The sequence below is a fragment of the Dromiciops gliroides genome, chromosome 4 (assembly GCF_019393635.1).
Source record: "Dromiciops gliroides isolate mDroGli1 chromosome 4, mDroGli1.pri, whole genome shotgun sequence".
Classification (NCBI taxonomy): domain Eukaryota; kingdom Metazoa; phylum Chordata; class Mammalia; order Microbiotheria; family Microbiotheriidae; genus Dromiciops; species Dromiciops gliroides.
In genome coordinates this window covers 396,325,961-396,351,093 of record NC_057864.1, presented here as the reverse complement: position 1 = coordinate 396,351,093, position 25,133 = coordinate 396,325,961, and the positions used below count along the sequence as shown (strand labels likewise).

At 37.8% G+C, this 25,133-nt stretch overlaps 2 protein-coding genes across 2 annotated transcripts in view; one reads left to right on the top strand and one right to left on the bottom strand.

The window, feature by feature from the left end:
• Positions 1-25,133, top strand: part of TFB1M (transcription factor B1, mitochondrial) — a 74,129-nt gene that overhangs the window by 22,801 nt on the left and 26,195 nt on the right. Inside the window, exon 5 of the mRNA XM_044001917.1 lies at positions 9,188-9,307. Coding sequence (XP_043857852.1) covers positions 9,188-9,307 — 120 coding nt within the window. The remainder of the gene's footprint in view (positions 1-9,187; positions 9,308-25,133) is intronic.
• Positions 22,794-23,453, bottom strand: CLDN20 (claudin 20). Its single transcript, XM_044001918.1, has one exon. It carries the CDS (start codon positions 23,451-23,453, stop codon positions 22,794-22,796), a length of 660 nt encoding a protein of 219 aa, XP_043857853.1.

Sequence of the window (25,133 nt, the reverse complement as noted above, 5' to 3'; positions counted from 1 at the left end):
CCCCTATTTCATTAAATATCTTTTTTTTCCCCTTAAAAGATTGTACTCACGTTTGCAGGGTAGATAATTCTTAATTGTAATTCTAGCTCTTTTACCTTCCAGAATATCCAGAATAATGTTAATGTAGTAGCTGCTGAATCTTGTGTGATCCTGAGTGGGACTCTACACTATTTGAATGGTTATTTTCTGGCTGATTGAAGTATTTTCTCTTTGACCTGGGGAGCTCTGGAATTTGGCTATAACATTTCTGGGAGTTTTAATTTTGGGATCTCTTTCAATTGATGATTGGCAGATTCTTTCAATTTCTATTTTACCCTCTAAGTCTAAGATTGAGGGAAGTTTTCTTTTATGATTCCTTGAAATGTGATATTAAATCAGTTCTTTCATCATGGCTTTCAGGTAGTCTAGTGACTCTTAAATTATTTCTCCTTCATCTATTTTCCATGTCAGTTGTTTTTCTAATGAAATATTTAATATTTTCTTCTATTTTTCATTCCTTTGACTTTTAAAAAAATGTTTTCATGTCTTATTGAGTCATTTGCTTCTACTTGTTCAGTTCTAATTTTGAAGGAATTATTTTCTTCAGTGAGGTTTTTCTTTTTTTTTTAATCTTTTCCCATCATTTGGCCAATTGTGCTTTTTAAGTAGTTATTTTCTAAAGTATTTTTTGTTTACCAAGCTATTGTCTTTTCATCATTTTCTTCCCTCACTCTCATTTATTCAGTTTTTTTCTGGAACAGAACTTTTGGGGCAGGGGGGTGAGGCAATTGGGGTTAAGTGACTTGCCTAGGATCACACAGCTAGTAAGTGTCAAGTGTCTGAGGCCAGATTTGAACACAGGTCCTCCTGACTGCAGGGCCGGTGCTCTATCCACTATGCCACCTAGCTTCCCCCAACTTATTTTATTTTGAAAATAAATTCTTAGCAAAACAAGAACAGCTAAGAAAATAATTCTAATGAAATATTTAATATTTTCTTCTACTTTTTCATTCTTTTGATTCTCAAATTCACATTTTTCTTTGAAGTTTTGCTTGTAGCTGTTTTTTACATCATTGTCTTCTTCTAAGCTTGTATGTTGATTTTCCCTGTCACTATAGTAGCTTTTTATGGTCAGGTATTTTTTAGTTTATTCATTTCCCCCAGCCTATTTCTTGCCTTTTAACTTTATGTTAAAGTTGGACTCTGGGGGCAACTAGGTGGCGCAGTGGATAGAGCACCAGCCCTGGATTCAGGAGGACCTGAGTTCAAATCTGGCCTCAGACACTTGACACTTACTAGCCATGTGACCTTGGGCAAGTCACTTAATCCTCATTGCCCTGCCAAAAAATTTTTAAAAATTTTTTCAAAAGTTGGACTCTGTTCCCAGTGTGGGGGGAAGGGGAGTAGAAGAAACACTTTCCCAAGTTTTAGACTTTTTCTGCACTGCTGTTTTAAGAGATAATTCTGGGGTGTTGGAAACTTTCAGTGCTTTCAAGGATCTAAGGAGAGTTGTGATCACTGCTCTCCTGGTCTGCACTTTCATCCTTATCTAGGAAGAGCTCCTCTACTACTGCTCCTTAGGTCCCCTTCTTCCTTGTGACCAAAAACTTTCCTCTCTTTCCTGGAATTTTGACTCAGCAGTGGATATAGGCAATGGAGTTGCCAACCAGCACCTTGTTCTGCACCTAGTGCTATCACAGCAGCCCCTTATAATCTCTTTCAGGCCAGTTCCTCAATCTCCTTACCATCTATTGGCTGAGAGCTAAAGCTACTGTTGATACTGTCTCCAAGCCCCACAGCTTCTCTTGCTGCCACATGGGCTGAGGTCCAGTCTCTACTCCTTTGTCACAATCCTCTTCTTCTGACCTCCTAAGTTGTTTTAGGCAGGAAAAATGCCTTTCCCTGACCTTGTGTTGGCTTTGCCACTCCAGAATTCAATTTGAGGTGTTATTTTTAAATTGTTTGGAAGGGAATGTTAGGAAAACTTGACTGTAGCATTTTCTTTATGCCACCATCTTGGCTCCAAAAAAGAGAATTTCATATTTGATTCTAGAGGCAATAGGGAACTAGCAGAGTTTATTAGACTGGCACTTCATGAAAATTACTTGGGCAACTGGATAGAGAGTGGGGAGAGGCTTGAGGTACACAGATCATAGCAGGATATTGTAGTGGTCCAGGCTTGAGGTAATTAGGGTCTGTACCAGAGTGGTAGCAGTGCCCTAATAGAGAAGGGGTGTATCAAGAGTTGTGGCAGAGGTAAAATTGACAGGCCTTGGCAATAGATTGGATATTGGGGGGGAGGGAGCGGGGGGAGGGGCCGGGAGATAGTGAGGAATCAAGGATGACTTCTCAATTGTGAGCCTTATGGGTGAGAGGATGGTGATGCTCACTAAATTAATAGGGTAGGTAGGAAATAGGGCAAGTTTGGGGAAAAGATATTGAGCTTTGTTTTATTCATGTTGAGTTTAAGATGTCTGTTATGCATCTAGTTCAAGATGTCTGAAAGGCTATTGGAGATGTGAGATTGGAGGTCAGCAGAGAGGTTAGGGCAGAATAGGTAGATTTGAGAATCTTCAACATAGAGATGGTAAAATGCATGGGAGCCGATATGATCACCAAGTGAAGTAATGTGGAAGAAGAGAACTACAGAACCCTGGGACACCCATGGTAAATGGGCACACCCTGGCTGAGGATACAGCAGAGATCCTCAAAGAGATTAAGAAGTGGTCTGATTGGTAGGAGAAGAACCAGGAGAAAGTGGTTCCCTGAATTCCTAGAAAAGAAGAGAATATTCAGGAAGAGAGGGTGATCAGCAGTGTCAGAGGCTCCAGAGAACTTGAGAAGAATGAGGATTGAGAAAATGCCATTAGATTTGACAATTGCTAACTTTGGAGAGAGCAATTTAGACAGAATGATGAATTAAGAAACCAGATTATAGGGAGGTGACAAGTATGAGAGAAGAGAAAGTAGAGGTATCTCTCTCTCTCTCTCTCTCTCTCTCTCTCTCTCTCTCTCTCTCTCTCTCTCTCTCTCTCTCTCTCTCTCTCTTTTGCAGGGCAATGGGGGTTAAGTGATTTGTCCAGGGTCACACAGCTAGTAAGTGTCAAGTGTCTGAGGTCGTATTTGAACTCAGGTCTTCCTGAATCCAGGGCCAGTGCTTTATCCACTGCACCATCTAGCTGCCCCCTGTAGGGGTATCTCGTGTAGACAGCCTTCTTAAGAAGTTTCACCACGAAGGATAGAGGAAATATAGGACAATAGTGTGGATAATAAGAAGGATCACAAGAGGATTTTGGGGGGATGGGATGAGACATGACCATGCATATAGGCAATAAGGAAAGAGTTAGTAGACAGGGAGAGAGGCTCAAAATAAGTGACAGAGTGGGGGATGTCAAGAGGGGCAATCTGTTGGTAAAGACAGAATAGAATGGGGATGATTATGCTGGTGGAGGGGTTTGCCTTGGCAAGTAATAGAGCCACCTCTTTAAGTGAGATAGAGGTAAAGGAGAAGATAATGGTAGAAGGTATCTGAGTGACTTGAAAGGAGGATGACGGGAGAAGAGGGAGCTCACAGTCAATGGCTTTAGTTTCTTCAGTAAAATGAGGCAAAGTTCTCAGCTAAGAGAGTGAGGGGAAGGGAAGCCATATGAGGTTTGAAGAGGGATGAAAAGGTTTGGTTTAATCACTATCCCCTTAGCTTGGACTATTTTTTTTTCTCTTTTCTTTTTGTTTGCGGGGCAGTGAGGGTTAAGTGACTTGCCCAGGGTCACACAGCTAGTAAGTGTCAAGTGTCTAAGGCCAGATTTGAACTCAAGTCCTCCTGAATCCACCTAGTTGCTCCTGGACTATTTATTTCTATAGTAAACTTGTGGATATTTTTTTAAGGTTCCTCTTACCTAGTTTTCATGTTTCAGTGTTCTAGTATTATCCATACTACTTCAAGGACCTTAAATGTGGAGCTCTAGCCACTATTTCATAGTCTTCAGATAGTAGATTAGAAGTTCAAAGAGCTTTCATGGAACTTTTCTAGTTCTTTGTCCCACTATTAACCTTCAGCTAAAAGTAATCTACCCTTTCATGAATTTCTCCTAATAGCACCTTTTTGTAGTTCACATCATATGCTTCTTTTTATCCATGACCCCTACTAGGCATATGTCATCTCTTGTAGATTTTTAACCTCCTTGAGGCCAAAGGCATTATTCCTCACCTAACACCCAGCATGGTATATTGCTTATAGCAATCACAATAAATATTTTCATTGAATTAAGAAATTTCAGTTCTTGCTTTCTTTCCTGAGTTGACAGCTTTTATAAGCAATAATCAGCTACATAATATACATATCATATATATAATATACCTTAAATGTAGGCAGGTGGGTATGCTCTTTAGTTTTTGATGTGTTGAAAATTAATAGACATATCTTTCTTCCCTTGTGAGATAGTTGAAGGATTTATTGTATGCATTTTATAGACAAGGAAAATATGATTAGATTTTAGTGGCTTACATAGTTGTAGCAGTCATTTTTATAATGATGACTATGACTTGGCTTTTTGCTATTACTTATTCTTCATTGCTGTCGTATTGATGTGAATATAATCCTTAATTTTGGCATATTTTCATTACACTGTCAGTTGTACAGCAATTTGAGAAGATTCACATGAAACTTTTTTCCTATGTTTCATTTGTAAGTATTATTTTGAGATTTTGTGTAGGACATTTTAGATAGTTTTGACACACAATAGAAAAAAAAAGTTTCAAACCTAAAAACAAATTTTAACACTATATACATTTTAACTGAAAAGTCATATGCATTTTTCGCAAAATTTTGTAGTGAATTTTCCTCATGAAGTTGCTAAAGTATCATTATCATTTTCTTCTAAATGTTATCTTCTATGGAAGTCCTATTTTGCTGCATGATCATAACACACAGGTGACCCTTGGTTTTTGTAGGTGGTGTCTGCATATCACACAAATTCTGACAGATTCTACTAAACTCGAATGGTTTTTATGTAGGAGCCCAGTGACAGACTATATGTCTTTTTTTTTTTTTGGCTGGGCAATGGGGGTTAAGTGACTTGCCCAGGGTCACACAGCTAGTAAATAGCAAGTATCTGAGGCCAGATTTAACCTGAATCCAGGGCTGGTGCTTTATCTACTACACCACTTAGCTGCCCTGAGTATATGTCTTTTAGCTAAAGATCAGTCTAATTAAGTTCAGAGTAGTTCATCAGCAGAAGTTTGGCCACCAAGTAATGACATTTTTGGTCACAGCAACTCATGAAGATTGCAAAGTTTAGGATGGATTTTAAACTATGCTTTTGAAGTCTTAGGATCATAGGACTTAGAGCTGAAAGGAACCTCAGGGATGGATAACCTAGATCCAAACTCCTCATTTTATAGATAAGGAAATTAAGGCCCAGAGGTTAAGTAAGTTATACTACATCACACAGGTAGCATGGCGCAGAAACGTGATTCAATCCTAGGGTTCTGACATTTCACTTTCTCCTGTATCTGTCTGTGAAGCCCCATATGTGTTTTGGTTTGGGTTTTCTTTTTGGTGAGGCAATTGGGGTTAAGTGACTTGCCCAGGGTCACACAGTTAGTAAGTGTCAAGTGTCTGCGGCAGGATTTGAAGTCAGGTCGTCCTGACTCCAGGGCTGGTGCTCTATCTACTGCGTCACCTAGCTGCCCCCCCCCCCATACATGTTTTAATTGTAACAAACCTAGTGCCAGGTCTCTAAGAACAAATAACCTAATAATTTTATCAATAAAATCTGCCAAGAAATATAAGGAAATAATTACTACAAAACCACGAGTCTTACTTATTGGGGATGATAGTATTAAAAAAGTCTAATTTATAGAATGTTATTTAAGAGAATTTCAGATTTATTTTGATTACTCAACTAAAGCTGACAAAAATGTAACTAGAGGTCCTTGGGGAACTGTGTGTGTTAATAATAAAAACAATATGCAGTTGATCAGTTATTTGCATACATTCCATACTGCTAAAGAATAGTTTGTTCTCATGGGCTATGTTTCCTGTAATTTTTGTTTATGGAGTTTATTCGTTAAGTCACTGATTTCTCAATAGAACAGAGGAAAACTTCAGTCCCAATTCCTGTGCAAATAATTACAAACACCCATTTGAGATTTCGCTATATGATTAAGCTTTGTTGAAAAGCTGATATTTATTTTAGACCTAACACACATACCATAGGTGTACATTTTTGCTTTAGAGAAGCTCAGTGCTCATTTGAGAGTTATCTGTCATTTGATAATTTTACCTAAACTCTAAAGCTGTATGCAAATGTTAGGGATTATTTTTATTAGGTACAGAATTGTTTGATTACCTTACAACACAAGATAAATAGAGTCCTTCTTTGTCCTTTTTTTGTTCTTGTAGTAAAAAATTTAAATGTAAGAAATACTGGGAAACCTTCAGATGTCTGTACAGTTACAGATCATGTAATAGAATGAGAGAATTTTACATCTGAAAAGGATGTTAATATACTCTACCCCTCATAGTATAGATGGGGAAACAGGTGCACAGAGGTTTAATTAATTGCCAAGTAATTAATGTAGTGGCAGAGCTGGGGCCAGAACTGGCATATATGACTGCCCATAAAGCCATGATTTTTTAATTTGGCAAGTACTTATTAAGCACCTACTGTCTACAGAAGACTGTGATCAGTTCTAGGTACCCTGTGACATTTAATTAAAATATGGTCCCTGTCTTCATAAATTTTACAGTCTGTTAAGGATTTATGAAAGATAGTACATACACAAATGACTATAAATTTATTTGATGTCTGACCATTTGTGAAGAATAGCTGAACCTGAAGATGAGGTCCGTTGTCTCTGATGCCTAACTGCTACAGCTTCTCAAGGGTAAATCTTATTTATGTTAAAATTATTGTGCTTGTTGCAGAGAAGAAATAGTATAGTCTTTTGAGTTTTCTAACTCGTTATTTTTTCATACTTTGATATACTGCTCTGAGTTTAGGGGTCAGAAGTTTCCTTGTACTTAAAATGAAATAGTTTGTTATGATAATTTATCCATGGAAGAAGGCCTTTGAGTTTTTGTAGCTTCTTGTATGACTTATTAACCACAGAAATAGCTGCGACCTGTGGATAGGACATTATACTCCGACACTAAATCTATGAAAATTTGTGCAAAGCACCTTATTCCTCTTATGTCTCCATTTTTTTCTCTAATAAATTGGAAGACAAGGAGTTTGTGATCTGTCTCTGAAAGACTTCCATCCAAAATGGATAGTAAGCATAGGTTCCAAAAGGGGTGAGTCTTTAACTCTACAAAAGGCTCATGTTCCCAGGCCATGACAAGTTAGCAACTTGACTATGATTTAGGGATAGGGGATGTGGAACAGACCTATGATTTTATTAGTGTAAGGATCTCTCAGGTTAAGAAATTCACCAAATGCAAGTTGGAACCTTCTCAGCAATTATAGCCAGTTGCCTAGAGTGCTGAGAGGTTATGAAAAAGATAGTTGTATAATGTATTTTTAAAAGATTTGGGTTAATATTAAAATTATTAAGCACTTACTCTGTGTTAGGCACTGTGCTGGGCCCTGGAAATAAACAATTGATACAAGGCACCTTGAGAAGGAAGGAAGAAAGGAAATAGGCATTTATTAAGTGCCTACTCTGTGTTAAACACTTTACATAGATTGTCTCACTTGATCCTCACAACAGTCCTTGGAGGCAGGTACTGTTTTTTATCCCCATTTTATAGATGAGGCAAACAGAGGATAAATGAACTTGCCTGGGATCACACAGCTAGTAAGTGTCTGCTACTAGCTTTGAACTCAGGTCTTCCTGACTCCAGGCCCAGCTCTGTCCATTGTACCATCAGCTGGCTCTAACAGGGAGAGAGTACTAAGAACTAACAGGATCAGTAAAGGCTCCACATAGAAAGTGATAGCTGAACTGACCCTTGGACGAAACAGAAGCACCAGGGAATGCCTTCCAGGCATAGGGACAACTTATATAGGGCATAGATAGAATGTCAGATTTGGGAAACAGTGTAGAGTGACGTTGGCTGAAGTATAGAGTCAGTGAATGGGATTAAAATAAAATGTCTGGAAAGGTATATCACTAACACCACTAACAAATATTTATTAAACAATACCTGCTCAAGAAGAGTATACAAAATAATTTCAAGAAGGAAAGAACATGAAAAATTGGGCAAGATCAGGAGAGCTCTGGTGCTGTGTAATTTGGAAGTGACTTAAAGGGAGCTAGAGGGTTCCAGGAGGCAGAGGTGAGGAGGAGATTCCATGCATTCCAGTCGTGGGGTGTGGGGGGGCTCTTGTATAAAGGCACAGGGATGGGGGATGTAATGTGGTGTATGATGTACAGTGAGAAGGCCAGTATGAATGGAATGGAGTGCACTAGGGGAAGAATATGAATGAAGACTGCAACTAGGCACGAGCCACATTGTGGAAATGTTACACCAAGGCTTCTGTGTTTTATTTTTCTTTTAGAGGCAACAGGAAGTCCTTAGAGATTTTTTTGAGTAGGATGGTGGCATAGTCAGATCCAAGTTTTAGGATTGTCAATGTGATGTGGCTGGGCAAGCAGGCAGGTGACTACAGCAGTATTTCTGGGAGGAGTTATCCTCTATGGAATTCAAGAATTAAATGCCAATGGGAGCAGAGAAAGGGAAAAGAAAATGGTCCAATACAGAGCCTTAGTTAGTGTCCATAGTTAGTGGAATATAGCAAAGGAGACTAAGAGAGAATGATCCCATAGGTAGGAGGAGAACCAAGCAAGGTTAGTTTTCCAGAAGCCAAGGGAAAGAGAATAAGTCATGACTGTCAGCAATAGCATAATCATTCATCAAGCATTTAAACATCTAGGTAGCGCAATCGAATCCAGTCTCAGACATGAGGACAAGCCACAGCCTCTTCTACCCCATTTTCCTCCTGTAGAATTCAGATTGTAACAACTCCTACTTCCCAGGACCATTGTAAGGACAAAATGAGATTGCATTTGTAAAGTGATTTTTTCAAACCTTGAAGCAAAAACCTAAATGCTTGTTATTATTAATAAGCACCTCCTTTGTTGTTTTTTCAAATCAGCCACCAATTTTCCACAAAAATACATCTAAATAATCAAGCTTTTATTCTATCTTGTCTGATTGACTTAATTTTGTGCTAATATGGCGGTCACTTTTTTTTTTTCTTAGCGACTGACTGCCAATACAGGAAGTAAACAGCGAAGTCGACTTTCCATCATGGCCCAGTATCTCTGCAAGGTTGAGCATTCCTTTACGATTCCAGGCCGCGCTTTTGTTCCCAAACCAGAGGTAAGTTTTTAATTGCCGTTATTAGCAGAGAGAGTTCAGCTCAGGAAATCAGCCTCTAAAACCCAACTTACATAAGAATGCAGACCAGCTCCTTCAGTCTTTCTCTCTCCCTCTCTCTCTCTCTCTCTCTCTCTCACAGGGCAATGAGAGTTAAGTGACTTCCTTAGGGTCACACAGCCAGTAAGTGTCAAATGTCTGAGGTTGGATTTGAACCCAGGTCCTCCTGAATCCAGGGCTGGTGCTTTATCCACTGCGCCACCTAGCTGCCCCTTATTTTCTTTTTAAAAAATAAGAACTATAACATATATAATACTTCCACTTGATCGTTGTCTTAATTGAAATATATTTTTCCTCAGAAAAAGACATCTCAAGCAAAAATATATCATGTTGATTTTTTGGGTTGGTCTTCCAAGTTTTATTAAGTTTTAGTAAGCAGATAACTCATTTCAACAAAGCAACTTATTTTGCTTTTTAAGAGATCTCATCTTGAGAGTAACTTGTGTAACTTGAATGTTAGCTTTTAGATTTTGAATGCAGGTATGTTATAGATTAGAAAGTGCCAAATTATAGACACAGCAGTACTCAGCAAAAGAAGTGTGTCCATAATGCTATCCATAAGAACTGATGGTGTCTGAATACAGATTAAAGCATAATTTGTTTTTACTTTATTTTTCTTGAGTTTTTTTTCTGTTTTCTTTCACAGTATGACTAATATGAAAATGTTTTACATGAGTATATGTGTATAACTTATATTAAACTGCTTGCCTTCTTAAAGAGTAGAGGTGACAGGGAGAAACAGTTAATTTGGAACACGAAGTTTTTTAAATGGTTTTTAAAAATTGTTCTTGTATGTAATTGGGGAAAAATAAAATGCTAAATATGAAAATTTTTTAAAAAGAAGTGTATCCATGAGGACCAAATGGCTTGTTCACTGCTCAGGGAGCTACTATAAAACATTTAATATGAAAGTACCAGAAATGTCTCATTCACACTTAGAGCTCTGAAATATAAAGTCTAGCAAAATTGCTATTCCGTGCTGCCACCACATGTCACTGACTTTTAATTCTAGATTTTCTTATGGAATCTCTCTTCATTCTCATTTTTCACATCTCTGAGTGATTACAAGTTATTCATAACTCAAAGTAATTTGAAATTATAAAAGAGGCAGGATCTGAGTGCCTACATAGGAACTATGTGCTGATCATCTAGTGACAGTGGTGACTAAAAGACAGTCTAAATGCTACCTTTATACTCCTGAAGTCATCAAATAGAGGAAAGCCTCCAGTGTGTTTACTAGGTATGTCTGCATATGAAGAGATCTGGACAAGAAGAATGAGAACACAAAATTTGTGATCTGCATCATTGGAGGGATTCCCCAGACAGACAGGCTCCATCAAAATATTAGACTGATAATTGGCCTCAGTATATTTAGTTATCATTAGTGGTCTGTTTAGAAGCTGTTTTTCAGTGTTGTCAAACTCTAAAATAGAAATAGATCCCTGAGGGCTGCATACTGACTTAGAAAACCACAAATTAACACTGCCTGTGTTGTATCATATTTTTATTTATTTTGTTAATCATTTCCCAATTACATCTGGTTTGGGCCCTAATCAAGAGTTTCCTGGGCCAAAGATATCTCTGCTGTAACTAATGATTATGATAATAGCTGGCATTTATATAATGTTTCTAATTTACAAAGCACTTTTCAGAATAATGCCCTACACTTTGCTTTTTAAAAAAAAATTTTTTTAATTTTTTTCCACACTTTGCTTAATAAATGTTTATTTATCCTATTTGGAATGCGTGTTGCATTAAGAACTAGATTTGTGATTTCATTAGGATAGTGCAAGTAATCACTTTCCTGCAAATTAAAGTCTAAAAGAGTTGCCTTTGGGCACTGAGGTTCAGTAGCCAGGATGTATCAGTTGTGAGAGCTGAACCTAGATCTTCCTGGCTTTGAAACTGATTCTCTATTCACTAGACCATACTACTTCTGGGAGAGATGGATAGAACAATTATTATTCATTTTATTTTATAGATAAGAAAGTTAGACTTAGGTTAAGTCACTTTCTCAAGGTCATGCAGCTAAAATGTAGTGGAGCCAAGACTCAACCCCAGGTCCTTGGAATTCAAGTTCAGTATCTTTCCACTTAATGATGTTGTTTTTATAACTGTAGAATGGGGAAATTCATTTGGGGCAGGGTGGTGGGGTGGTGGGGAAGGGAGTAGTCATTGTCATCAGAGAAAACTATCAATACTGTACTAATTTTTAGTTTTATTCAGATAAGGCATAGTGTTCATTATATTGTATGCTGTTTTCAATAGCATATACAACTCAGTCATATAGGGAAGTGGCCATTGCTTTACTCATTGTAACTCTTGTTATAGTTAATTATATTAGCCAAAGTCTATGTTTATTGTCTAAATTTGGTGTCAGTAAAAAGCCTCAGAATTTGGATTCTAGATATCTATCTAGTTCAGAATTTTTGAAGGTGTTTAGAAAATGTCAAACTTGTCACTGAATTCTTATCAGTCCTATAGTTAACTTAGCATTTCATCTCCTGTGAGATAAATTACAGTCTTGGAAAAATGTCTTTTGGGGAGCAACTATATGTTTTCTTTTTCTAACCACATTGATGGCTATTTCATTATTTCTTCAAAAATTAAGTGCCCCATACATAGTCAGTAAGCATTTATTAAATCCCTGCTTTTTACCAGGCTTTCTGCTAAATGCTACATAATAGTACTTAATAAAGATTTCTTCAATTTAATTGATTTTTTTTTTTTTTTGGTGAGGCAGTTGGGGTTAAGTGACTTGCCAGGGTTACACAGCTAGTAAGTGTCAAGTGTCTGAGGCTAAATTTGAACTTAGGTACTCCTGAATCCAGAGCCGGTATTCTATCCACTGCGCCACCTAGCTGCCCCTACCCACTTTAATTGATTTAAAATGTGTGTTTTTACCTACACTTTTACAAATACATCTTTAGCCAGATTCTGCTTTGTATTACGATTTAAACATTTTATTTGTGTATTAATATCTTCTTGACTCATGAAGATTTTAAGTTCCTTAAGAGATATGTACATATTTTATGTATGTAGAGTGCTGTTTACATAGTAAGTGTTCACTAAGCATTGCATCAATGAACAAATGAATTAATTCACTCATTCTTTTAACAAATATATTGATGAATGAAAAAATTGAAATAGATTATGGAGGAGCCTACGAAGTTTGCCCTATGGGACATAGTTTACCTGTTGAGAATATTAAATTTGCTTTTAGCAAAACATTTTAAAGTTTTAACAACTATAAAATGTTCTTATCTTAAATAACATCAATCTTATTTCAAGGCCCTTTTACCATTTTCTTATAGTTAAGATTCCTATAGTTACTTATAAATTTATCTTTTCTCATTCTGTTTTCTGGAAAATATTAATACAAATCCTTAATTAAACATAATTATAAAACAAGGTAGTACTCTTGATTTAAGCAATCTGTTGAGTGTACTTATGGATAATTTAAAAGATTACATTTTAATTTTTGCTTATGTAAAGTATTTCAATGGGTGAATCAGCTTTAATAACTCCTGCATGTTTTAAAATTAGGAATCACAGAATTTTAGAGTTAGAAGGAACCTTGGGATACACTTAGTCAACAGTACCCCAGAATAATTATCCACTACAATATAGCTAACAAGTGGTTTTCCAGCCTCTGTTTGAAGACTTCTGATTAGCCAGAACCCATTTGTTTTTGAGACAGCTTATTCCATTTATAGAAGGAACTAATATGAGAAAGCTTATCCTACCATTGAGTCTAAAATTGCCTCTGTATAAACTCCATTCATTGTTATAATACTTTCTTCTGGAGCCAAACTGAACTAGTCTAATCGCTATTCTTTATAACATCCTTTGAAATAATTAAACAGCTATTATGTTGCCCCCTGAGTCCTCTCAGGATTTTCATTTGACATGGGCTCAAGGCTCTCCACCATCCTGCTTGTCCTCCTGTAAATGTTCTTTGGCATATCAATGTCCATCCTTAACTATGGTGCCCTGAAATAAACACAATGCCTGACATGTTTTTTGACCATGGCAGAGTTTTATGGGCCTCTTACTTACTTATTTCTGAATACTATAAGGTGGGCACCTAGGTGGTTTAGTGGATAGAGTGGTAGGCCTGGAGGTTGGGATGACTTATCTTCCTAAGTTCAAATCTGGTCTACACAGATTTTCTGGTGTTTTCCTGGACAAGTCACTTAACCCTGTTTGCCTCAGTTTCCTCATCTGTAAAAAGAGCTGGAGAAGGAAAACCTCTCCAGTATCTTTGCCAAGAAAATCCCAAATTGGGTCATGAAGGGTAGAACGCAACTGAAAACAACTGAACAGCAATGATAATGTCTTTGTAAATGCAGTTCAACATTACATTAATTGTTTTTGGCTGCCATTATTACCCTGCTGACTCATTGAACCTGTGGTCAACTACAATTCTTAGATTTTTTTCAGACATTCTGCTGTCTAACCATACCTCTCCCATCTTATACTTGTAAAATCATTTCCTTTGAACACAAGTGTAAGACATTATATCTGTCCCTATTAAATTTCATCTTGTTACTCTCTGCCCAATGTCCTAACTTCTCCAGATCTTTTTTGAATTCTGATACTGGCATCCAGCATGTTATCTTATTGTATATAAATTTATAAGTGTGTTTGTCACCTGTGCTATTATCCAAGTCATTGTTAAAAATGAAAAACAGCACAGTGCCAAGGACTCATTCTGTTGGAGACCTCTTTTCAAGTTGAAATCTAACTACTAATGACTGTTCTTTACATCCAGTCATTTGCCTGGTTTTGGATCCAGCTAATTAAACTATCATCTAGCCTGCATTTGTATATCTTTTCTACTAGAATAGCGTGAGACCAACAAATGGTTTATTAAAATCTAGGTAAACAATCTACAACATTTCCTTGATCTACCAATCTAGTAACATTGTTTTTAAAAGGGAAACAAAGCTAGTTTGACTAGACCAATTCTTTTTTTAAAATAATAAATATTTTATTTAAAGTTTTGAGTTCCAAATTTTATCCCTCCTTCTTCCCTCCTTTCACCCCTCCCTGAGGTGGTAAGCAATCAGATATGGGTTATACATGTGCAATTATGCAAAAAATTTCCATATTAGTCATTTTGTACAAGAATGCTCGAATAAAAGAAAAAAGACAAAAGAAGTGAAAAATAACATGCTTCAGTCTGTCTTCAAACAATATTAGTTCTTTCTCTAGAGGTGGATAGTATGTTTCATCATTAGTCCTTTTGGGATTGTCTTGGATCATCGTATTGCTGAGAATAACTCTGTGCACATTCTCTTGGTTCTGCTCACTTCACTATACATCAGTTCATATAAGTCTTTCTGGGCCTTTCTGAAATCATCCTGCTTGTCATTTCTCATAGCATAATAATATTCCATCACCATCATATAAGAAAGCTTGTTTAGCTATTCTCCAATTTATGGGCATTCAGTTGGTTTCCAATTCTTAGCCACCACAAAAAGAGCTGCTAAAAATATTTTTGCACAAATGGGTCTTTTTCTCTTTTGGGGGATGATCAGACCTATTCTTAATGAAACAGTGCTGGTCTTTGTGATCATTGCTTTCATGTTTGTCATTCATCTTTTTTTAAAAGTAATAATATTCTAGGATTTTTCTAGGAATTAAATTTAAGCTTGCTGTTTGAACTGTTTGCAGACTCTCTTCTCTTCCCTTTTTGAAAGCTGAGACAGCATTTGCCCATCTCCAGTCTTGTGATATATATCACATTCTTCACCATCTTTCAGATATTATTGTCAGTGGCAATCACATCTGCCTATTCTTTCAGTTTCTGAAGTTATAATTCCTCATGGCCAGGTACCTTGATTTTATTTCAGGCAACTTAGTGTTCTCTTACTATCACCTTATTCATATTGTCCCCATTAGTTATCATTGTTCTGTTTTCCAGTCAAAAGGCAAAGAAAAATGGAAATAAAAAAGAATAGAGGAATTTTGTCCTCTCACTGTTGTAAGTTAGCATCATTCCATTCACCCTGAGCAACAGTCTGATTTATTAGATTGAACTCTAAGGTCTCTTGTCCAGTTGTAAATTCATGAGCCTATTTACCATGTGGTAAAATATGGAAGTTTTTAACAGTCGGTTAGGATAACTGAAAGACGCCAGTTTTTCAAGGACCACCCTTTTGGGGAGGAGATGAACAGTCCACCTGCTGCGCATGTCAGACTGCCTGCCGGGTACAGTCCGCCTGCTGCGCATGTCAGACTGCCTGCCGGGTACAGTCCGCCTGCTGCGCATGTCAGACTGCCTGCCGGGTTTTTTGACTTCCGGGGTGGAGAGAACGGGAGTAGCCTTTTTGCCGGCTTGGCGGGACTCCTGGCGGCGCCGCACAGACGGTCTGACTCACTCCAAAGGTGGCCTAAATCGGTTTGGTGAGTTTTTATAAGGAATATAGACTAAGCCTAGATTTAAGACGATTTGTACTGTATTTCTATTTTCCTATCCTTCTAATCAACAACACCTTATATACAATAAAGGCTCTATCTAGAAAACCAGAAGCTTCTTCCATTTACTAGTCTGGGAGATAAATTAAGGGAAGGGTTAAGTAGGGGAGATTTATGATCTAATATCCAATTTTAAATCTCACAGTTTGGCGACCCCGAAGGGACCTTAAGGACCCTCCCACCCTCCCTAGTTTGGCCATAAGCCGGCTAATTCGGTGGATTTTCCAAATACACCCCCCCCCCCCCCCCCCCGCGGACTTTCCCTTTGTCTAATCTCCCTTAAAGACTTTAAGCCTCTAAAAGTCTTGCTTTAAACAGAAAAGCCAGCCCAGTTTAAAGGGCAAGATGCTCGAATATTCTACCATCCCTTTGATTTTTCTCATCGGAATGTATTGGGACAGCATAACATCCCGACTTAGAGGAATAGTTTACTCAATGGTCCTTCATAACATTATTGGTTTTTTCCTCATTCAGGCAGCAAAAAGTTTTTTGTATAATAGTATACGTGAGAATCTTTGGGAAAATACGTTTAATATAAGTAGAAATTTTATGCCTGCAATTGAAATACCTTTTAATACCACATCCATAGTTCATACGACTAAGGATTTTATTTTTTTTTGTTGTTTTTTTTTTGTTTTTGTTATTATCATTGTTATGATGTGGGGGAAACTCTCACATATGGAGAGAGACCTCAAAATGGCTGTTTCTACTAGAGATGATCCAAGTTCAGAATCAGATCAGCAGAAACTACTCCCTCTGCAGGAAGCTATAGAACATAGTAAGAAGGGAGTGCCAATTCAAGTCAGAAAATATAGCCCCTTTAGACCAAGTGACTTGAGCGCATGGAAATCAATCATCCCTAGTTTTGAGAAAAATCCAAACACTGTAATTTCACAGTTAAGGACTATATTTAATGCATATCAACCCAGTTGGGCTGATGTTACTTGCCTTTTGGAAACTTTACTGTCCCCAACTGAGATTACAGATATTATCTCAGCAGGAAATGCCCTTGTTGCGAAAGGTAAGGCCGATGTGGAATGGCCTCTAAAGGATCCAGAGTGGAATTATAATGATGATAGGGATTTCCAAAGATTAAAAGATGCTAGAGAAACACTTCTGAAGGGAATGGAATCTTGCTCTAGAAAACCGGAAAACTGGCAGAAATTTTTAAGCCTACCTCAGGAGGCTAATGAAAGACCAAACAGATTTTATGATAGACTTTGTGAGGCCGCTAGACAGTACACCAGATTGGATCCAGTAGATTTAAGAGATTCCTGTATCATTCTCAACACATTTGTTTATAATTCACTGCCAGAAATACGCAGATACTTTCTGAAACAATGTCCAGACTGGAGAAATCTCTCAGTAGATAGAATTAAGGAACTTGCAAATTATGTCTTTGACTCACGTGAGGAAGATCCAGATCACCCTAAACAGAGCATTCTGGCACCAGCGATTCCTAGTCAGCCATGTGGACACCGGAGCAAGGACACTAAGGTGTGTTGTTACTGTCGTAAGGAGGGGCATGAATTGAGAGAATGTAGGACTTGGAGAAGAAATTCTAATTCTAATTACAGGCGAAATCAAAATAGAAATAGATCTTTTTGGAGGAATACAGAAAGGCAGTACCAGAATAGTGGTAACCAAGACCCCCCTCAGAAGAGGACACAGGAATGATGGTGTCTTGGGGAGGAATGGAACATAGATAATGAAAGCCATATATTCCCAGATCCGGATTTTTTGAATGCACTTGTGCCAGTCCATTCACCTCCCCAGAGTAATGAACCACATGTCACCTTAAAAGTGGGGGAGACTTATTATGATTGTCTGCTAGACACAGGAGCCTCTAAATCAGTATTAGTAAGCAAACCAGATGCTGGGTGTAGACCTGTAGGATTTTTGAATGTAGTGGGAGTCTCAGGAAAGAGCCAGAGAGTGGCAAAATTGAATCCTCGCATGGTATCTATGGGGCCCTTAACAGTGGAACATTCATTTTTACTCATGCCTGATGCCCCTGTAAATTTATTAGGTCGTGATCTCCTTTGCAAGCTTAGAGCAACCATATCTTGTGCTCCAGATGGGGCTGTCTCCTTACAATTGTCAGAGGATACTGTTCATTTATTACCAATTTTACTTACAGAAGCTCAAGGAACAGCAGGGGAGGTATCCAAAATCCCCTCTGACATTCCTGAGTCTTTATGGGCCTCATCCCCTAATGAGGTGGGGCTCCTTAAGTCTGCCATGCCTGTTACCTTTAAAGTTAAGGGGGGACCACCCCCCTCCATTCCACAGTATCCATTGTCTAGGGAAGCAATAGAAGGGATCACCCCTATAATTGAGGCTTTGAAAAGCCAGGGTATTATTATTCCATGTCATTACTCTCCATGCAATACTCCCATTTTGCCAGTTAAAAAACCCAAGCCTGGGCCAGATGGTAAACCTGTTTATCGTTTTGTGCAAGATCTTAGAGCGAATAATAATTATGTTATTCCTAGACATTCCATAGTTCCAAACCCGGCTACGATAATTTCATCGATTCCCTATGAATCTACATGTTTCACAGTGGTAGACCTTTGCTCTGCCTTTTTCTCCATACCAGTACATGAGGACTTCCAATATTTATTTGCTTTTACCTGGAAAAATAGACAGTGGACCTGGACTAGACTCCCACAGGGATTTGTAGACAGTCCCACATTATTTTCCCAAATTTTACAGCAGGATCTGGCCTCTATTACCTTTAAGGGCTCCATACTAGTACAATATGTTGATGACTTACTTTTGGCCTCTCCTAATGCTGAAATTTGTCAGGAAGATAGCCGTCACTTACTGCTGGAGCTGCACAAGAGAGGACACAAGGTTTCCAAGACAAAGGTACAATGGTGTTTGCCCCAGGTAGAATATTTAGGATTTATTTTGGCTGCTGGAACTCGCTCTGTCTCTTCTAAGAGAGTCCAGGCCATTCAACAACTCTCTGCCCCCACTACTAAGAGGCAGTTGAGAGTCATTCTGGGAGCAGCTGGGTACTGTAGACAATGGATACCCTCTTTTGGTGAAATTACTAAACCCCTCATAGCTCTTACAAAAAGTTCTGTTCCAGACAGTTTACAGTTGGATCCCCAGCATCTCTCAGCCATAAAAGAATTAAAACGGGCCTTGTTATCAGCACCTGCCCTAGGACTGCCAGATTATAGTAAGCCTTTCACTCTCTTTGGGCATGAACAAAGGGGGGTGGCTTCTGGAGTCCTGATTCAGTCACTGGGGCCTAACCAACGTCCTATAGCCTACTATTCAATTCAGCTGGACCCTGTAGCGGCTGGAGCACCACCTTGCCTTAGAGCAGTGGCGGCCACAGCGCTTTTGGTAGAAAAAGCCTCTGATTTAGTCCTAGGTAACCCTCTAACTGTGCAATGCCCTCACGAAGTGGAGGCTCTCTTACTACGTCACAGGACACAAGCCTTTTCAGATCAAAGGCTGGCTAAGTATGAAATAACCCTGTTAGGTAATGAGAATATCACTTTAAAACGCTGCACAGTTCTTAATCCAGCAACACTACTCCCTAACTTACCATTCTCGGGGGAACCGTTGCATGACTGTGCTTCTTTAGTTGATATGGCTGAAAAACCCCGTGACGATCTTTTTGATACACCTTTAGAAAATCCTGATCTTGTCCTCTATACAGATGGTTCCTCATTTATGAGAGAGGGAACCCGTTTTACTGGAGCTAATGATCTAATATCCAATTTTAAATCTCACAACCAGTAGTATTCCTCTATAAAAGGAACTTTTAGTTCCCTATGAAAATAAAGAAATACACAGTTGAAATGGATAGTGTTTTCATTCTTTGTAATGATAGTGAGATCACTACTGATTGAAGTAGATATCTATTTTGGCATATTCTTAGCAGACCTTGCTTTCCGATCATATGTTAATATTAATACCTTTTCCAATTACTTTACTACTTGTGATCAGAATCTTATTGTTTTACTCTTGCCTTCACACTGTCTACAATTCAGCAGGAGCTGTAAGGAAAATCTTTAAAGGTAAAATACAAATTATCCCAGCCAATAGAAAGAATAAAACTCAAAAGCTATTCCAAAACTTGTAACAGCTAATTTAAATATATCAAAACAAATAAATACTTTTGAATGAACATGTTCTCCTAAATTTCCTTTGTACTTATTTGCATATTAAAGAGAAAAGCCAGCTCTTCCTAGGTTGGTATTTTTCATCAGTCTGATTAATTATGTCCTTCCCCTAACAAAGAGCGGTACAGGACAGAGCTTACAGATTTTTAGTTCTTACCTTAGTTTGAGTTCAGACTTTACAGTGTTTCATCATTAGTATGCTTGTTCCCCAAGGTGCTAGTGTCTTTCCTTCTATTTACCTTATGTCTACTTTAAATGTATCTTACATTTATCTATTTAGTTATCTTTCCAGTTAGAATGAAAACTCCTTGAGGTAAGGGACAGTTTTTGTTTTTTCTTTGTAACCTCAGAACTTAGCAAAATACCTAGCACAGAATAAGTTCTTTGGGGTGGGGGGAGGGGCAATGAGGGATAAGTGACTTGCCCAGGGTCACACAGCTACTAAGTGTCTAAGGTCAGATTTAAAGTCAAGTCCTCCTGAATCCTGGGCCTGTACTTTATCTACTGTACCACCTAGTTGCCCCCCACAGAGTAAGTTCTTAATAAATTCTTTCTTGCTTGTTGGAATTCCTAAAACATTAGACCTGTCCATATCTAAATATGAGAATTTGTTAAAATGAAGAATAAAAAATATTGCACAGGAGCAGCTAGGTGGCACAGTGGATAAAGCACTGGCCCTGGATTCAGTAGGACCTGAGGTCAAATCTGGCCTCAGACACTTGACACTTAGTAGCTGTGTGATCCTGGGCAAGTCATTTAACCCTCATTGCCCCGAAAAAACAAAAACAAAACAAACAAAAAAAGAATATTGCAAACTAATTTGATTGATTATATAAAACATTTTTCTTTTCTGTTAGCACATATGGAACTGATTAGTGTAAATCCAGTCACATTTAAGCAAAGTAACTTAACATCACAGATAACAAAAGCAAAATTACTCCATTTAAAATATAAAGTATCTTTTACAGGTTTTGTCAGACAGCATTTCTTTAGATTCATTTGTTCATTTAGAAAATGAAAATGACGACCATGAACAATTAAACTAAAAACATTTTGAAAAGCTATAGAACCATCTGTGATTTTCTTATGAAATAGTTCTTCACTTTAGTTGTTTTCTTTAAAATTTCACTATAATGCTGCTGTAATATGCAGTAAGATAATTTTGAAAGTTTGCTTACCCTATATGCACAAGCAAAAATCTTATATTTTATTAGCAACATATAAAAGTTTACTATTTCCAGTGACATTACTATATTAGCAATTCATCATCTTGTGTCATAATGAAGATACATTAATAAGTAACAATAAGTATTTCTGTAGCACTTTAAAATAATTGGAAAGTTATATTACTTGACTATAAAATTGACATATAAGTATATGTATAAATATGTGTGTGTATATACACACATATACATATAAAATATATAAACTTTATTGGATACTCCCAAATCAAGACTGTCTTGTTTCCTTTCTACCTAAATAGACATGAAAATCAGATTTTTTTTTTCTTTTCCAGATTTCAGTTTGGTATTTGGTAAATTTAGATTTATGAGACAAAGTGTCGTAGTGATAGAAGTCAGGAAGACCAGTGATCAGAGCCAGCCTCTGACACATTCTGGCAATGTAACCCTAGATAAGTCCCTTAACCTCTCAGTGCCTTCATGCCAAGCTTTTGAGAGATTTTTATAAGTTGCAGAACAGCTGGTGTTGATAGAGGGAGTTTCCATATTAGGAGTTCCCTACACCATTAGAGATTTGGACCTAAACAAAATAGCGATATAATACTTTCTGTTATTCAAAACACCTTCATTTTAATTGTTTTATTGGAGGTTGCTTATCTGTTTAAAGGGGAATGGTGACCATTTAGGCATGGAAATAAAGGGAGGAAGAATTTGGAAATAAACATTTGTTACCTATATACATGACAATTTATCTAAGATTAAAATGGAGGTGGAAAATCTGAATGATTAGAAGTAAATGAAGGCATACTTCCTAAAGAGCTCATACTTTGATAGATATGGAAGTAGGAAGGATAAGTAAGTAAGTAAGTAGTAAGAATAGTTATGTTATTTTTTTCCCATGTATTATTATCATATAGCTTATATTCAGTAGGTTAAAGGTCCTAAGTATTTTCTTTCTCCTGACATTTACCAATTTGTTCCCTCTTAGATCTAGTCTGAACTATTTGGCTGAAAGATTAGCAACAGTTGGAAACTTATGTAAACATTTCCTTTGACATGCAAAAGAAAAACAGGGCCAGAGATACTGAACAGCAGGTGGGGGCTTGGGAGGGACATTTTTGGCAATATCTGAATGGCAGTGACAGCTCTTCAGCTCCTGACATGCAATTATATATTGTGGCTTTTTAAAAAAAAGAACCGAGTTACCATGGTGTTAGAGAATTGGAAAGCAAAAACAGATGTTCCTTCTGGTTAAAAGCAAGACATAGAGCTTTCGTCTGAATTTTAGTCCTATTGAACATTCAAAATGAAACATCAGAAACACACATTTTGGAACGTAGTTAATCCATTTTAAACTAATGTTTCAACAAGTAAGCTATAACATTAATTAGCCACCAATTGCTTTATAACACTTTTTCGAATAAACCTTGAGTATTAAATGTGAAATTAACCAGCAGCCAAAAAATAAAATAAAATAAAATCTTGGAATGTAAAATACCTTGTTAATAGTGATGTAGTATAACATCTAATGACAGTTAAATAGGATTTTAATTTTTCATCTAAAGTAAAAAAAAATAAACATTTCTGACATTTCATTCCCCATCTATAGTACACAATTATTTATACATAATCTCTCAGGTTATAGCCTGCACTGTTCTCTGACTGGGTGGTTTGGATACCCTGCTGCTTAGGGGGGTAGTGCCTAGGTCCTTGGTGCCTTTTTAAACAGGAAGTGCAGAAAATCACACCTGCAACAAATAGTAGCATTGTTGAAATAAAGCCAAGGTAGATCGCTCCTCCAGGTTCATGCTTATTGTGCTCAGGGATTGTTGGGTCCCAAAAATTTGAAACGATCTCCTTCACGTACCATGATGTGGGTATTAAACCAGATACACTTGAGAGAATAAAACATAGTCCTCCTGCAAAAATAGTGCGGCTTTTGGTTTCTCTGTCCCCTCCTAACCGTGTACATTTCATGCCCACTGTGGAAACGCAAATCCCCAAAGCTGAGAGGATGCAAGAGAGCACCATGGATGTCCGTGCAGCCTGCACATAGACAGGCAGGGCGAGGATTGAGTGTTTGAGTGTACAGCTGAACATCCCGGTGCTGTACCATGTGCAGTCCATCCACAGCCCTTGAAGTTGAATAATAGCTGTTATGATATTTGAACCCGTGTTTGCATTTACCTTCCAGTTTGGCAATAGTGTGGCCGTGATTGTGCCACAGATGCCAGATAAAGCTAAAATAAAAGCAAGGAGCTGTAAACCTGCTGATGCCATAATGTTGATCTGTCTGTCCCCCGGTGTCTGCCCGATCCTCTCTGGTAGATACTGTCCAATTGACTGCAGATGTTCCAGTGAAGACTGTAACTGGCTCTGTATGGTAGGGGTAAAAAAGAGGTGGAGATGAGTAATGGAAATCAGGGAAATGGAAAGAAAGGAGGAAGAGTGAATAAAAAAAGCTCACATTTAGGGTTGGTGCTTATCTGAAGGCACATCTGAATGTGACCCTGCCCTGAATGAGGGAGCACTCTGGAAACAGCTGAGGAGGGAGGTTACACAGCTCTCAGATGCTTCCTTTTTCTGCTTATGTGAAAGATCATTCAAGGTGTAGACTTCAGAGAATACTGCCTCCTTCACTCTTCTTTAAGCCCTAAGATATGCCCATTGTGCTGAGAGGAAAGAGGTATATTCTGTTAGAAAATTCAAAATCTTTGGCCACAATCATATTTAGATCAAAGAATTGAATTTACTATTGTGGAATTTTGTCTTTCAGTTAGGGGAGCTCTCTGTCAGCATTTTCAGCTGTGAAAAAAGATTCTGGCCGAAGATAGTAATCTGACATTGCAAATAATGAGCAGCTCTAGGATTTATGTGGGCAAGTTAAATGAACTATATACTTTTGTTAAGTATTATAGCTAAATTACTGGGGACTGAGAAAGGAGGTTAGGTTAACTGATGGAGAGACATACATACTAGACTGTGATTTCATTGGTATACATGAGGAAGCTGCCTCTGTCAGTGCAGGTCAGCACCCTCTCTTCAGCTTAGAATCTATGGGTTGCCTAGGTCACCAAGAAGTTAAGTGATATGAACAGGCTGCCCACCTCTATTTTCTCCCAGAGGTTGGTCCTGATCCCGGGTCATTCTGACTGTTAAGTTTAGCTTTTCATTTGCTACACCATGTTATCTCCCTGTGAATTACTTCAGCCTTTCTCCAAATTGTTCCTGTCTCATATCCAGCAAATTGGCAAAGATGACAAAAGAGGGAGTGCCTAATGTTGGAGGGAGTGTGAAAAAGACAAACCCAATCATGCACTATTGGTGGAGCCATGAAATGATCCATTTTCGAATGCAGTATGGAATGATGAGAACAAAGTGGCTAAAATAACTGTATCCTTTGCCATAGGAATTCCACTAGGCACAACTAGGCATAAACCCCGTAGAGGTCTGTGATAAAAAGAAAGGCCCTATATGCACCAAAATATGTATAGAAGCACTTTCTGTATTAGCTAAGAACTGGAAACTAAGGAGATGCCCAGTGATTAGGCAGTGGCTAGACAAGTTATGGGATGTGGATGTAATGGAGTATTATTGTGCTGTAAAGAACAAGGAATCTGATAAATTCAGAGAAACAGGGAAACACAAGAACTGATTCAAAGTGAAGTACCCAGAACCAGGAAAACAATGTACACAATTGTTACAAACATATAAATGGAAAGAACAACCACAAAACAATAAAAAATGAATGTTGTAAAATTATAATGACAGTTGTTTGACCCCAAAGAAGAGATATCAGAAGCCTCTTCCCTGCTGTCTTTTGCAAAGGTGTGAGACTATGGGTGTGTTACACTATAGACTGTGTCAAATTTCTTCAATTTATAAGTTCATCTTGGTGAACTGTTTCCCGCCCCCCCCCCCCCGGTTTATTCTTCTTTATAAAGAATAGCTCTCTGGGAA

Excerpts from the sequence above, each read along its gene's own strand:
- CLDN20 (XM_044001918.1), bottom strand. The coding sequence starts at position 23,453 with ATGGCATCAGCAGGTTTACAGCTCCTTGCTTTTATTTTAGCTTTATCT.